General features: G+C 45.7%; 1 protein-coding gene across 2 annotated transcripts in view; it reads left to right on the forward strand.

The window, feature by feature from the left end:
- The window catches only part of PDE6A (phosphodiesterase 6A), a 219,093-nt gene that overhangs the window by 187,111 nt on the left and 16,992 nt on the right, over positions 1–14,990 (forward strand). For both annotated transcript variants that reach the window (XM_068277126.1, XM_068277127.1), the window contains 2 exons: positions 7,092–7,155; positions 14,448–14,522. In XM_068277126.1, the coding sequence (XP_068133227.1) occupies positions 7,092–7,155; positions 14,448–14,522 (139 nt within the window). The remainder of the gene's footprint in view (positions 1–7,091; positions 7,156–14,447; positions 14,523–14,990) is intronic.

Genomic DNA, 14,990 nt, shown 5'->3' on the forward strand with positions numbered 1-14,990 from the left:
TGACAGACAATGCAAGCATCCTGTGTGGTGCTGCTGCCCCAATCCATTGTGTTGTGTTCCCTGTGACCTCTCAGGAGCACAACAACTACCGTGAACATATGTAGCCTCAGCCTAACATGGAGTTTAACCCCTCTAAGAGCAGTGACTATTTGAACAATCCAGGTTCAAACTCAGTGCTAGGCTGCTTCACATTTTTATTATAAATACACTGAAGATAGTCAGCTGCTTCGCGCTCTCTTCCATACGCTGGTTATACCACAAATCCCAGAACAAACAGTTCCTAAGAATGCATCATACAATACACCATCATATTTCACCAGTTCTTGTGTTTCTCTAAATTTAGTTTGCACTGTCAGGGACCTTTCACTCCAAGTCCATTATTTTGCAATGGACAATATAATCGCATCGCAGCTTTCACATACGTGTGTTGCAGCAGGTTCCAACCCACAGAATGCTGTGCATTAACTGGGTAATGTGTGCATTTACATTGGCAGTGAAGCTTACTTGCATTGTACTGTATGCTTCACTGTATAGTCACACAACATGTGTAATGCTTTTTGGCAGCATTGCAATATGATCGGAACAACACCTACCTAGTGTGGAAGGTCTCTAACAGTGGTTGAGTGCTAATTTTCACTGACAGGAACAATTAACAGTAGCAGACCACTATTTACTACAGATGCACTACAGATCTCACTTCTGCAGCATGCACATTACATGGAGCAATCTTACCTTTTCCAGATGCAACAGCATACAGTCCATGTGGCGCAAAGAAAATAAGTCCTCTTCTCCAGGCCTTGTTTTCCCACACCTTTACCATACTGAGCAAATTCACTTCCACTTCTGGACGGATACTTTGGGGCGCCTTGAACCCCTGAAAACACACACAGGACTCCTGCTGGTTACTCACTTGGTGATGCAGGTTCTGCCAGCGGCCTTTAAAGGGATACTGTAGGGGGGTCGGGGGAAAATGAGCTGAACTTACCCGGGGCTTCTAACGTTCCCCCGCAGACATCCTGTGCCCGCGCAGCCACTCACCGATGCTCCGACCCCGCCTCCGGTTCACTTCTGGAATTTCTGACTTTAAAGTCAGAAAACCACTGCGCCTGCGTTGCCGTGTCCTCGATCCCACTGATGTCATCAAGAGCGCACAGCGCAGGCCCAGTATGGTCTGTGCCTGCACAGTACGCTCCTAGTGACATCAGCGGAAGCGAGGACATGGAAACGCAGGCGCAGTGGTTTTCAGACTTTAAAGACTTAAATTCCAGAAGTGAACCGGAGGCGGGGCTGGAGCATTGGGGAGTGGCTGTGCGGGCACAGGATGTCTGTGGGAGACCATTAGAAGCCCCGGGTAACTTCAACTCATCTTCCCCCGACCCCCCTACAGTATCCCTTTAACAACAGCACTCTTATGCTGCTTTGGCACTCCCAGACTGATGGAGAACCCTCACATTTCATCTGTTGTAGGTTGGTTGCCCCAGGCAACATCACTTGAATCACTAGGAAGCAGTGAAGTCCAAGCATTCGCTTCATCCACTGCTGGCATATTACTCTTTATTGATTTGAAGTGTATAGAAGCTTCTCTGCAGGCTGAGTCTCTGTCCCTTTAAGAGAGCAACTTGCAGACAGACTGCACTGCTTGGTAACGAGCTCCTGGTCAATCACACCTGTGTAATACCGGCTGCAAAGTTAAAGCTTCTTCCAAAGAAACATTTTTCCTGTGCGCTTAGCTGATTCTCGTCTTTTTTGAGGAAATACTCAACCCATTCATTGCCGTCATGAAACCATCTATGTTGGCAAGCAGCGAGGCATTTACTTTTGCCTCACAGATCACCCGCTTGACAAACATAGAGGAAAAAAAAAACCAACAACTGCTCACTCTTTGCAGCTGACATGTAACCCTTGCACTGCTGGTGTGAAGCCCTTTGGCTTGCCCCATCCTCCACCAATTATGGGAGTTTTTAGACAGAGAGGATTATAGCATAGAAGGGTCAAACCTGCCAGTAAGTTAGTCTATAGAGTGAAAACAAATTAACCCAGCTTTATTTTACAGTCCAAAAATGTCCAGAACTATGGCGCCTCTGTTCATTTTACTATACAAGAAAACACACCAGATTGGGCATATAGTCCAGGAAAGCTGTCACACAAGGTACAAAGCACCCAGCTTCTGTGTCAGCCCTCACCGCAGGTTCTCTCCAGGGTCACTGCTTATTGCCATTCACCAGAGTCATGACACCATTCCACTAAGGCCTGATAGCACTCTTGTGCCAATCGCTTATCCAAGCTATTCCAGAATCTCCAGACTGGAGCTCAACTCACTTCAGCAGCCTCTCTGCTGCACACAATGCACAGCCCCTCAGCAATTGCTCCAGGTGAGCTGATTATTCCTGCTGGTCCTAACACCTGGTCTGGATTTCCAGGACTGATGTGTGAGGCCCAATCTTCAAACAGGACACGCCCATCCTGGATCCCACAGTGGAATTGCTAGCCTGCACCAGCTATCACCCCAAACCTTTTCCTTCAAAAACAGACCTTTCTAGCTATAGAAATGTGCAAACCTATGGTCATAATTTATAAAAAAAAAAAAAAAAAAACAAGCAGTTGCTATTGTAAATAGTGTGTACCTGTGGCCCGCTGTGAGCACTTTCTGAGTGCTTTTCTGACCACCAGCGCTGGAAAAAATCTGAAAAATATAAAAACTGAAATTTTATTTCATTATTTGTTAGATATTTTCTGAAAAAAGTGATTTTATAATGGTTCAATTTTCCTTGTTATTCAGTCAAACGGAAAGATTGATAAGATTTCTCTAGTCAGAAAAACAACTAAAAAAAGTCATCATGAATTGTCAACTTTTAGGCCTGAGACACACTGTGAGCACTTTCTGGGCACTTTCTGACCATCTATGGTCAAAAATTAAAATCATGGTAAAATTGCAGTAAAATCATTGCGAATGCAATTTTTTGAAACATCGCTTTTGCGTCGATTTTACCATGACTTTATTCGAATTCTATGGGAGCATTTCTTAAAAAGACTCCCAAACTGGCTTTGGTACTTTTACGTTAGCCGGGCGCATCCACTAGGTGGCGTTAATTACTATTCCCCCTCCAGGCCGCCATGTATAGTAGGAAAAGATGTAATTCTGGTGGAGTTTTATCGCCACCTAGTGGATGTGCCCGGCTAATGGAAAAGTACCCAGGCTTTCTCCCGGGCTCCCCACTCGGCCATCCTTATGGTAAGCTGACACTATTGTCCACGGAGGTCCACTTGTTTTACCTAGTATTTGTTTTTGCACAGGGCTGTTTATCTGGACGCTCTTCAGTCGCCCATCATTATGAGTAATGATTCTCTGGCTCTAATGTTGCACAGTTTGTGTATTCACATGCAGTGGCGTAGCTAAGGAGCTGTGGGCCCCGATGCAAGTTTTACAATGGGGCCCCCCAAGCATTCTATAAATAACAATTGAGAAGGTGCACCAAAACCTGCCAATGGCAACTACAGTGTCAGAGGTGCCAGAAGGGGATGGGGAACAGTTTGTTAATGATTACCACTATTCAAAGTATCTATAGAAGTGACTATTATGAGCACAGGACCAATAGAGAGCTAATACTGCAGTTGAGGGAGGGCCCTTCGGGGCCCCTCTAGCCCAAGGGCCCCGATGCGGTCGCAACCTCTGCAACCCCTATTGCTACGCCCCTGTTCACATGTGGTTATAGTTTTTCATAGTCTTGGGTGGATGGGTATATTGCGCATACCCACAGATTTCTGGGGGGTGTGGGCATGCATGCGTCTAGGTACTGGACACACTTTATTATGTGTTTGTTTATGGATTCATGAATTTTTGTCATTTTGTGCACAGATTGACTTTTTTTTACAAATGAGTGTGTATGCACATGCCCGCTTCCTTTGCTGCTGGGGGCATGGGCATGCGCACGAATTGCCAGGCCCTATATTTGTTTCCAGCACAGAGCACTTTACACTTATACAGTGATATAATTGGTGTTTTTTATCACTATGGCTATCATTCATAAAGCATTTCCGCATGCGGAAATGCTTAAAACAGCTGACTTTACCGACCACTCGGCAAAGTCAGCATTCATAAAGCCTCTTTCCGCATGGAAAAATGACACTACCGAGCAGAGTGATAAATCACCGCCTTGTGCGGTGATTATCGGTACAAATGTAGCAAAATGTTCATTCATGAAGATCACCGCAAGCGGTGTGAGGTCGGGAAGTACCGCTCACTCTGATGTGGCGATACCAATGTAAGTGAATGGAGAAACACAGACCTCCCAGGCAGCTGCAGCAGAGCGGAACACGGAGAAATGTATCAACTCGGCAGCTTCCAGGTCTCCGCAAGCCTACCGCCTGCCTACCGCCAGCTTAGTTCGGGTAATCTCCGCACTGCTTCCGCATATGGATACATCTTCATGAATGCCCACCCAGAAGTCTAAAAATCCGCCAGCGGTGTTTTCCCGCACTGATTCTGTTTACCGACAGCCTGTTCATGAATGATAGCCTATGTGTCTGTCTTACAGTATGAGATAGAGATATATTATATGGCATTATTCTGAATACATCTATTTAGAGGGGGAGTGACCCAATTACATTTGGATTTACCTGGGAGATTTTATATGGTTTTAATTGTTTTTATGTTTTGTTTGAGCTTACATTAAAATAAAGTTTTTTTCATCAGAGACCATAGTGTGACGGATTTATTCTTAAGGCTGGTTTCACACCAGGACGTTGCGTTTTAGGGGACGTTATGGTCGCACAACGTGCCCCTAACGCAACACCTGGTGCTCTCTGCTTTGGACGTCAAAGTGAGCAGCGTTGTGCAGGTCACTCTGGCGTCCGTGATGCCGTGATGCGCACTCTTGGACGCATGCGGCATCACGTGGTCCCGCCGGCCAATCGCCGCACAGAGCGGCCGCTCCAGGAAGTAAACACTGCACGTCACTGAGAGCAGTGAATATTAATTAGCCATGTGCCTGGCCGCTCTCCGCTCCTCCCCAACGTTACTGAGCATGTGCAAACAGTCTAACGCGGCTCTGCCACACAAGATATCGATCAGCTTTCTCTGGTCGAAAAAAAAACAAACTATTGAGGGCTCATTTCCACTATAGCGAATCCGCATGCGTTGTCCACATGCAGATTCGCACAGCCAATACAAGTGGATGGGCCTGTTTCCACTTGTGCGTTGTGCGGAGCGTTTTTGTGTGCGGGGAAAATCTGCACGGCAGAGCCATCAGAATTCGCACACCGCTAAGCAAATCGCATACAATGTATCTAATAGGGAAATGGCATGCGGTTTTGGCATGTGTTTTTCCCCCTAGATTTCGCATAGGAGGTAATGTTAATTTACACAGGCAGTGACATGGTTAAAATCGCCCACCTAGTACCGTATGCGAAATCGCATGCGAAATCGCGGGGAAAAACGCATGCAAAATCGCACCCGCATGCGATTTCGTCTGCGGTGATTTCCCGGCGATTCCACACCGCACAAGTGGAAATGCAGCCTGAATCATGTATGGCCGCCTTATCTGGTGTTTTCCAATACAGAACAGAGCTTTTTTTGGGTACTTATCCATTAGCCGGGCGCATCCGGCAGGTGGCGCTGTTGATGTTAATTCCAATCATAATCGTACTGCATGCAGTACGTTATATTATGGCGCAGCGTTACACTGTAACGCAACGTGGGCACTGTGAACAGCCCATTGATTTTTCATTGCTGTGCGGTGGGGTGCGTTACAGGCTGCTCTAACGTGCGCCTGTAACGTCCCACTGTGAAACCAGCCTAATAGTTTGGACTGATGTGGCTAGTCTTTTCTTTTTTGTGGTCTATAGTTATGATTCCAACAGCCACAGGATTATATCTAAGTTCACATAGATGCACAGATTTATTGGTGCTCAGTTTTTTGTGTATTTCTAAATGTAGGATTAATCAGTTTGATTTTTCTGAATATTTGATCAACAAGATATCGATCAGCTTTCTCTGGTCGAAAAAAAACAAACTATTGAGGGCTCATTTCCATTATAGCGAATCCGCATGCGTTGTCCGCATGCAGATTCGCACAGCCAATACAAGTGGATGGGCCTGTTTCCACTTGTGCGTTGTGCGGAGCGTTTTTGTGTGCGGGGAAAATCTGCACGGCAGGGCCGTCAGAATTCGCACACCGCTAAGCAAATCGCATACAATGTATCTAATAGGGAAATCGCATGCGGTTTTGGCATGCGTTTTTCCCCCTAGATTTCGCATAGGAGGTAATGTTAATTTACACAGGCAGTGACATGGTTAAAATCTGCCACCTAGTACCGTATGCGAAATCGCATGCGAAATCGCGGGGAAAAACGCATGCAAAATCGCACCCGCATGCGATTTCGTCTGCAGTGATTTCCCGGCGATTCCACACCGCACAAGTGGAAATGCAGCCTGAATCATGTATGGCCGCCTTATCTGGTGTTTTCCAATACAGAACAGAGCTTTTTTTGGGTACTTATCCGTTAGCCGGGCGCATCCGGCAGGTGGCGCTGTTGATGTTAATTCCAATCATAATTACTTCACGTCAACCTGTGAATGTAAACCGCCGGATGCGCCCGGCTTAAACAGATCAAGCCGCCGGCTTGCTTCGTGAGTGTCTCGCTCTCCTCCCCCTCTTGCCCTCTCTCGTATGAGCCTTGGGGAGGGGACATGCGTGTCCCCCCAGAGTCGTTCGTCGCGGCATTGCGACGAACGACTCTGGGGGGACACGCATGTCCCCTCCCCAGTGTTCTATAGGAGAGAGGGCAAGAGGGGGAGAAGAGCGAGACACGAAGCAAGCCGGCGGCTTGATCTGTTTAAGCCGGGCGCATCCGGCGGTTTACATTCACAGGTTGACGTGAAGTAATTATGATTGGAATTAACATCAACAGCGCCACCTGCCGGATACGCCCGGCTAACGGATAAGTACCCTTTTTTGTTTTTCAAAGGCTCTAATGTACAGTGTAATTAAATATGTCATAATATATTAACCCTTAAATGTAAAACCTGATTATGTATAACACTTGCATACTCCAAAGCTTCATGACCTATAAGCATTTTTTCTCTTCTCTAGGGCAATGATGATGACAGCATGTGACCTCTCAGCCATCGCAAAGCCATGGGAAATACAGAGCAAGGTATACTTAATGAACTCAGATCACCTGGAATTATTTTCTTTAAAATTGCTAGATCATGGATTAGGCCTGGAACCCACTAGGAGCGCATTTCTGAGCACTTTGAGATTTGAAAAGCTCTTGCTAATGTAATGCTATGTGTGTGATCCCACTTGAGCGATGTGATTTTATAAAAAAAAAAAGATAGACTTGCATTAGCAAGAGCTTAGTGGTGTAACAATTGGGGCTGCAGCCCCTGCATCTGGTGTAGTGCTCAGGGCCGTTTTCGGGGGGGCCGGAGGGTCACAGCATGAGTAGAGAGCATGAGCACACATCGGCAGGGAGGGAGGACAGTCCCCTCCCTCACCTCGGGCTCTCCCCTCAGTGCTCCCCTTCAGAATCTATCAGCGGCAGGAGTCGGCAGGTAGGAAACCATACCTTCATGCGTTCCACCACCAGAGGTTCCTCTAAATGTCTAACGCTACTTCCTGTTTAAACAGGAAGTAGAAAGAGGTCCTTAGAGATCGGACCTCCGCGGTGGATGGAGGTATGTGTTCCTGCCCGCTCTGCTGCAGCTGGTAGATGCTGGAGGGGAGCGCTGACAGGAGAGCCCGAGGTGGGGGGGGGACTGTCCCTCCTCCCCGCCGATGTGTGCCCATGCTATCTCCTCATGTTGCGACCCCTTCATCCCCCCAAAAACAGGCCTGAGCGGGCCCAGGGGGCCCATCCAAATTTTTACAGGGGGGCCTCGGCCCAGTGATTTCTAACTACGCCCCTGCAAGAGCTTTTTCAAATCACTAGCTCTTAGAAAAGGCTTCTAGTGGGTTGAGCCCTTATAAACAGTGGCATAGCTACAGGATTTATTCTACCCCCCCCCCCTTTACAGCACTGTATATATAATAATCACATAATACAGACTACCACTGTGTGTTTGTTAATGATTACCACTATTCAAAAGCACATATAGAAGTGATTATTATAGCACGAAGGGCTGGTGCACACCAAGAGAGGTTCTGAGCATTTTTAAAAACGCTTGCGGTTTGAAAACCGCTTGGCTAATGTATTTCAATGGTCTGGTGCACATCAGAACAATTCGTTTTTTCCTCAAACACATACTCGGGTTCTGCAGCAATTTGCGGATTTCTGAGGCTATACTGCTTCAATGTTAAGTATAGAAAAGTGAAAACTCGCTCTGAAAAGCGCTAGATCAGAATGATTTTCCAAGTGTTTTTGTTACAGCTCTACTGTAACAAAAAATAAAATATTCTACACCAAAACGCTCCAAAAAATGCTAGGCATGTGTAGAAAATCGCTTCAAAAGCGGATACGCTAGCGGTTTTTGATGTGCACTGGCCCTAAGGCTAGAAACCCACTAGGAGAGCTTTTCTGAGCGCTTTGGGATTTGAAAAGCTCTAGCTAATGTAATGCTATGGGTGTGATCCCACTTGAGTGATGTGATTTTATAAAAATCCCCCATAGCATTGCATTACCAAGAGCTTTTTCAAATCACTCACGCTTACAAAGCGCTCCCAGTGGGTTTCTGGCCTAAGACAGCTAATGTAGTAGCTGGAGGAGTGCCTTGTGTGGACCATTTAGGTCTAGGGCCCTGGTGCGGTTGCAACTTCTGCACCCACTATTGCTACACCACTAGGTATAAGTGGGTAGATAGACAAACTACATTAATGCAATTTGGAATGCTAATGTCATGCAAATGTATGCATTGAAAAGGGGCCAATCAAATGCTTCTGCTCCATTTAGATAATTATCATCAATCTCTCCCACTGTATTACATCTTAAAAATGGATAAATGTCCATGTATGTAAAATAATGACATTATTTGCAGATTACAAAATGCTGATATATTGTTTAACTCAGAAACCTTAGTAAGTATGTGGAAGTAGCAGCATCACAGCTGCAATATTGTACTGCGATGTGGAGAGAGTGGAGTTTCTCCTACAGGGCAATAGTTTATGCTGGCTGATTACTGCTCAGTGAAAGTAATTCTGCAGTCCCAGGAGGACTGCCAGGTCAAACACTCCAGGAATTATTTCCAACAGCTATAATTCTGTCATTTTTCATTTGCTTTGCTATTTTTATTTTACGATACGGCAGGCATATAAAACTACACAGAGTTTTAATGTGAAATGTAAAGGAAATTTGACAAGTGAAACAGGGAGGTTACTACTGCTGGCTTTCTATTATACATGCTTCCTGCTTAGTTTTTGTGCTGATCTCAGAGGTGTAGCTAGGCTCTTCAGCGCCCGGGGACAAAGACAGTTTTTGCGCCTCCCTCTGGACAAACTGGACATGTCCATGCATCAGAATATGGGTGTGATCCCGGGTGGAGCCAGATGTACAAATGCTGTTTAGATAACCAGATGTGCCCCCCTTTCCCCGTTTAGATAGCCAAATGTGTCTCCTTTTAGATAGCCAGATGTGCCTTCCTTCCCCATGTCTAGATAGCCAGATGTACCCATTTTAGTTAGCCAGATGTGCCCCCCTTGTTCTGCTGCTGTTAACACTTCTGCACTCCTCTGCAGAGGGAGGGAGAGAAGCAGGGGCACCATTCAGCGACCCACCTCTCACTCACTTGGGGGTGCAGTGGCCATGCTTTGTGCCCCCTTACAGTGCTGCGCCTGGGGACATGTTTCCCCCCTTGCCCACCTATAGCTACGCCTCTGGCTGATCTTCTACCTCTAACAAATATGAAGTCACTAGCCCTGGACGAGTATCCAGACGAGGTGATGTGACTCCAGCCTGTCTACAGCGGGCCATAAACTGTAGTAGGGGTATTAGACTAGGAGCTAAAGGACAATTAGTGACATGAATTATTTCATGCAATCCATAAAGGCGTACATGTAAGGGCGGCATGGTAATTTAGGTGTTGGGGAAAGCCGCTAGTACACTATGAGTAAAATGACTGATATTCTACTATTAGGCAGTGGCAGGGGCGGACTGACAACTCATGGGGCCCCGGGCAATAGGAGATTTTTGGGCCCCTATTCCAGTGTTTCCCACCTTTCATGTTATATTTTTACAGACTAAGATATAATAATTTACTGACAACAGTAAATCTTTTATATTGTGATATTTTATACTGATAAAAACCCCTGCGCCACCCCTGCGCTGTGGTCACACTACAGTATGTGGCCGTGGTCATGGGTGGAGCAAATTACACATGACCTTTGCAGTGGTGTAAAAGGTCTGCCGGAGAAGTTTGAACTCTGCCATAGTGTTTCCCCCCAAAATACATGTAATCTGACAGCATTTCACCAAAAATCCATGCAATTTGGCAGAGGTTCTTACAAAATACAGATAATATGGCAGTCGTTCCCCCAAAATAGACGTTATCTGGCAGCAGCGGTTCCCCCAAATACACATAATTTGGCAGCAGCTCCCCAAAATATGCGTAATCTGGCAGCAGTGGTTCCCCCAAAATACACAGAATCTGGAAGCAGCGGTTCCCCCATTATACACAATCTGGCAGCAGTTCCCCAAAAATGCACATAACCTGGCAGCTGTTTCCCAAAATACACTTAATCTGGCAGCAGTTCCCCAAAAATAGTTAATCTGGCAGCAGTTCCCCCATAATAGGTGCCCCCAGTATAGGTAACCAGGTCAAAAGGTATCCCCAGTGGAAGTAACCAGGTCTATAGGTTTTCCCAGTGCAGGTATCCAGGTCTATAGGTTTCCCCACTATAGACCTGGATACCCCAGAATAGACAACCCGGTCTATAGATGTCCCCAGTTAAGATAGCCAGGTCTATAGGTGTCCCCAGAATAGATAGCCAGGTCTATGGGTGTCTCCAGAATAGGTGGCCAGGCCTATAGGTGCCCCCAGTACAGATAGCCAGGTCTATAGGTGTCTCCTGTATAGATAGCCAGGTCTTTAGGTGTCCCCAGTATATGTAGCCAGGTGTATAGGTGTTCCCAGTATAGCCAGGTCTATAAGTGTCCCCAGTATATGTAGCCAGGTGGATAGGTGTCCCCAATATATGTAGCCAGGTCTATAAGTGTCCTCAGTATATGTATCCAGCTGTATAGGTGTTCCCAGTATATGTAGCCAGGTCTATAGGTGTCCCTAGTATATGTAGCCAGGTGGATAGGTATCCCCAATATATGTAGCCAGGTCTATAGGTGTCCTCAGTATATGTATCCAGCTGTATAGGTGTTCCCAGTATATGCAGCCAGGTGTATAGGTGCCCCCAGTATAGCCAGGTCTATAGGTGCCCTCAGTATATGTAGCTAGGTATATAAGTGCCCCCAGTATATGCAGCCAGGTCTATAGGTGTCCCCAGTATATGTAGCCAGGTGGAAAGGTGTCCCCAATATACATAGCCAGGTCTATAGGTGTCCTCAGAATATGTATCCAGCTGTATAGGTGTTCCCAGTATATGCAGCCAGGTGTATAGGTGTCCCCAGTTTAGCCAGGTCTATAGGTGTCCCCAGTATATGCAGCCAGGTCTATAGGTGTCCCCAGCATAGCCAGGTCTATAGGTGTCCCCAGTATATGCAGCCAGCTGTATAGGTGTCCCCAGTATAACCAGGTCTATAGGTGCCCTTAGTATATGTAGCTAGGTCTATAAGTGCCCCCAGTATATGTAGCTAGGTCTATAGGTGTCCCCAGGAGGGGAGGCAGCCAGTGAAAGAGGGCGATGGGCAGTGGCGGAGAAGGAGGGAAGGCTCCCCCCCCTTCTCTCACCTTGGGGCCCCCCTTCCTGGCTCTCCCCTCTGGAATATTGAAGTGTCGCACAGTGCTGACAGCGGACGGGGACTTACCGCTGTTGTTACAGCCACCAGAGGGAGCGCTGATCTGTGTGCCACTAGTCTGGTCTACTCAAGACCAGACTAACGGCGCATAGATCACCACCTCCTCCAGTGGCTGTAACAGCGGTAAGTCCCCGCCCGCTGTCAGCGCTGTGCGACACTTCAAAATTCCGGAGGGGAGAGCCAGGAAGGGGGCCCCAAGATGAGGGAAGGGGGGGGGAGACTTCCCCCCTTCTCCGTTGCCATGCCCATCGCCCTCTTTCACTGACTGCCTCCCCACCGGCTCAGGGTTTTCTGGCGGGCGGCGGGCCCCCCCTGACCACGGGCCCTCGATCCGTGCCCGAGTGCCCGAATGGTCAGTCCGCCCCTGGGCAGTGGGTGATTTTGACAGATATGTTACTATCAACCTAACCTTGTTCTCTCTAGAACCCTCACTTTGTGATTAAAAACCCGCCGACGTTAAAGGTTAATTGCAAAGCCCCCTTACAGGTTAGAAACGCCAAATTTGCCAGATATGTTAAGAAGAACAGTGGGAACAAGAGGGGATTATTTTTTTTTTCAAAAAGACCTTATAGTTTTTGAGAAAATCGATTTTAACATTTCAAAGAAAAAAGTGCAACATGCAAATGCAGAAAATACATTAACTGTAATTTACTGCCATTTTCTCAACGTGTGGTAAGCGTACCCCAGGGGGTAATTCTCATGGTTCCAAGGGGTACTCGGGCTTGATATATTTAACCAAGAATAACAAATTTAGAGTTTTAGAAAATGATAAATCTTATTTAAACAACAACAAATTAGTATTTTGGCTAATTAATGCTTGGAAATTGTTTAGAACCAATAATCACGTACTAAGATTAAATATATATTTGTCAAGGGGTCTTTGTGATAATGTTTGCTATGCTAGGGGGTACTTGGTGTGTACAGGGTTTTAAAAGGGGTACATACCAATAAAATGTTGAGAAACTGTAAGGATCTGTGCATGCAGATCCTTATCAAGGCAAAACAGGAATAAGAGATCACTGGTAAGGAAATACTGAGGTCTGCACAGATTGGATTTAAAGGTGAATGAACGTGTTTATTTACAGAATTGCAAATTAACATATATACACACATACAAACAATATGCATGCAATCGTACAATATGACAACAGTACCCTGATATCGCCCTGACTAACTAGCTGACTAATATTTACAACAAATATGCAAAGACACGGATTACACAATATATACAATAACAGCACACAGGACCCTGGATCACACAGTATATACAATAGCAATAATAATGCAATATATACAGACACGTATTAGAAGAATTAGCACACAGGAGAATTGTCGTACAAGCCAGGATCAATGTTCAGAATATCAGAAGTATACAGACAGAGAGCAAGAGAGTAGTCAGACAAAGCAAGAAGTCGATATCAGGAGATCAATACAAACAAAGGAGGCAAGGAGCTAGGAGCAAAGATGGGTGACCAGAGCACAAGGCCTACAGCACAAAATGATCTAGCAATGTTCTTCTGCTAGAGGCAGCCTTAAATACAGCACAAAGGTCAGGTAACTGTTCACATAGTTCCAAAGATGAGGTGAGACCTCTGCTTTTGGACAGCGGAAGTTCATGTAAAGTCCATAGTGTGACACCAGAAGGAATTCAAACAGCAAGCTGCTTGACAGAAACACTGATTTACCGCATTTACATGTATACTTTTTTCCTTTGAAACTTTAAAATGGATTTTCTCAAAAACTAAAAGGTCTTTTTGAAAAAATGTTTTTCCTCTTGTTCCCACTGTTATTCTTAACATATCTGGCAAATTTGGCGTTTCTAGCATGTAAGGGGGCTTTGCTATTAACCGTTAAAGTCGGCAGGTTTTTAATCACGAATACCGACTAGTGCTCACGAGTAACTCGTGATCCGAGTCGGGTAATGAGTGCAATCACGCATGCATTCATGATCCACATTCTTGACCGAGAGCCGATCACTAATGCCGATTATGACATCGTGATCGCAACAACGACTCGTGACCACGAATTACTCGTGATCACGAGGTTGTGACGAGCACCTCTGCCACTGGCTGCCTAATACTAAGGGGCACCTGTAGCTACCTATCATGGGCAAGGGAAGTAAGAGAGAAGTGACAGCTGGTGCAGTTCGGAGGGGGTTTGTAGGTTCATGGAGGGCGAAAACTAAGGTGCCAGGACATCTGTGCCTATAGGTTCCTGTGAGGTAAATACGATCCTGGTTGGATCGTTATGTATGGCCTTCATTATTCTCCATCTAATTGCTTTAGTGAGTCAGATCCAAGGCCACCAATGTGGCGGTCATAGACAACTAAGGAGCAGACAGGAAGTGGGTCTTACCACAGGAAGTTCACAGTCACAAACTATACATGCTATTGCGAGTTCCTTATCATTGTTCAGGGGTGGAAGGATTACTTCACAAATTGTTTTACCATCAAAGCTTTTCTTCTGTATATGGTTCAGTTGTGTAACTGTTTGCCTGAGGCTGCTAATCACTTTATCAGATGGAAGTGACATATTCCTTTTTATAGGTTGCATTACTCGTCGCAGCTGAATTCTGGGAACAAGGTGACTTGGAAAGGACTGTGTTGCAATCAAACCCCATTGTAAGTATACGCTATAAAGGATTATAAAGAGACAAAATATTGTTTACTTATAATGTTGTAACTTTTAAAAAGCACAATATCCTTTTTTGACACAACACAGAAATGCAACAAAATTAATTAAAGCATATCTAACCAAATGAAGAAAGCTAGCTTTGCACCTGGGCAACGTGCTACATACTGTAGATGTGCTGTTTATATTTATCTGTGAAGTAGAGGTGTATGCAGGGGAAAATCTCCACCCATCCTCTTTGGTTTCATTTCCATTTTTAATCCATTCCATTTGCATTCATAGGGATGGCGTGGGATGAACTAAAATGAATAGGAGTGGGTGGAGATTCTGCCCTGCACTTTACCTCTAAGTGAACCTGAGTATTTAGGCTTCGTTTACATTGGGTGCATTGAGAAACGTGTAAAAGTGCATGATAGAAGTTGTGCTGTAGAAGAGATGGTAACATTTATTGTCTAACT

This window comes from Hyperolius riggenbachi, chromosome 3 (genome assembly GCF_040937935.1).
Source record: "Hyperolius riggenbachi isolate aHypRig1 chromosome 3, aHypRig1.pri, whole genome shotgun sequence".
Lineage (NCBI taxonomy): Eukaryota > Metazoa > Chordata > Amphibia > Anura > Hyperoliidae > Hyperolius > Hyperolius riggenbachi.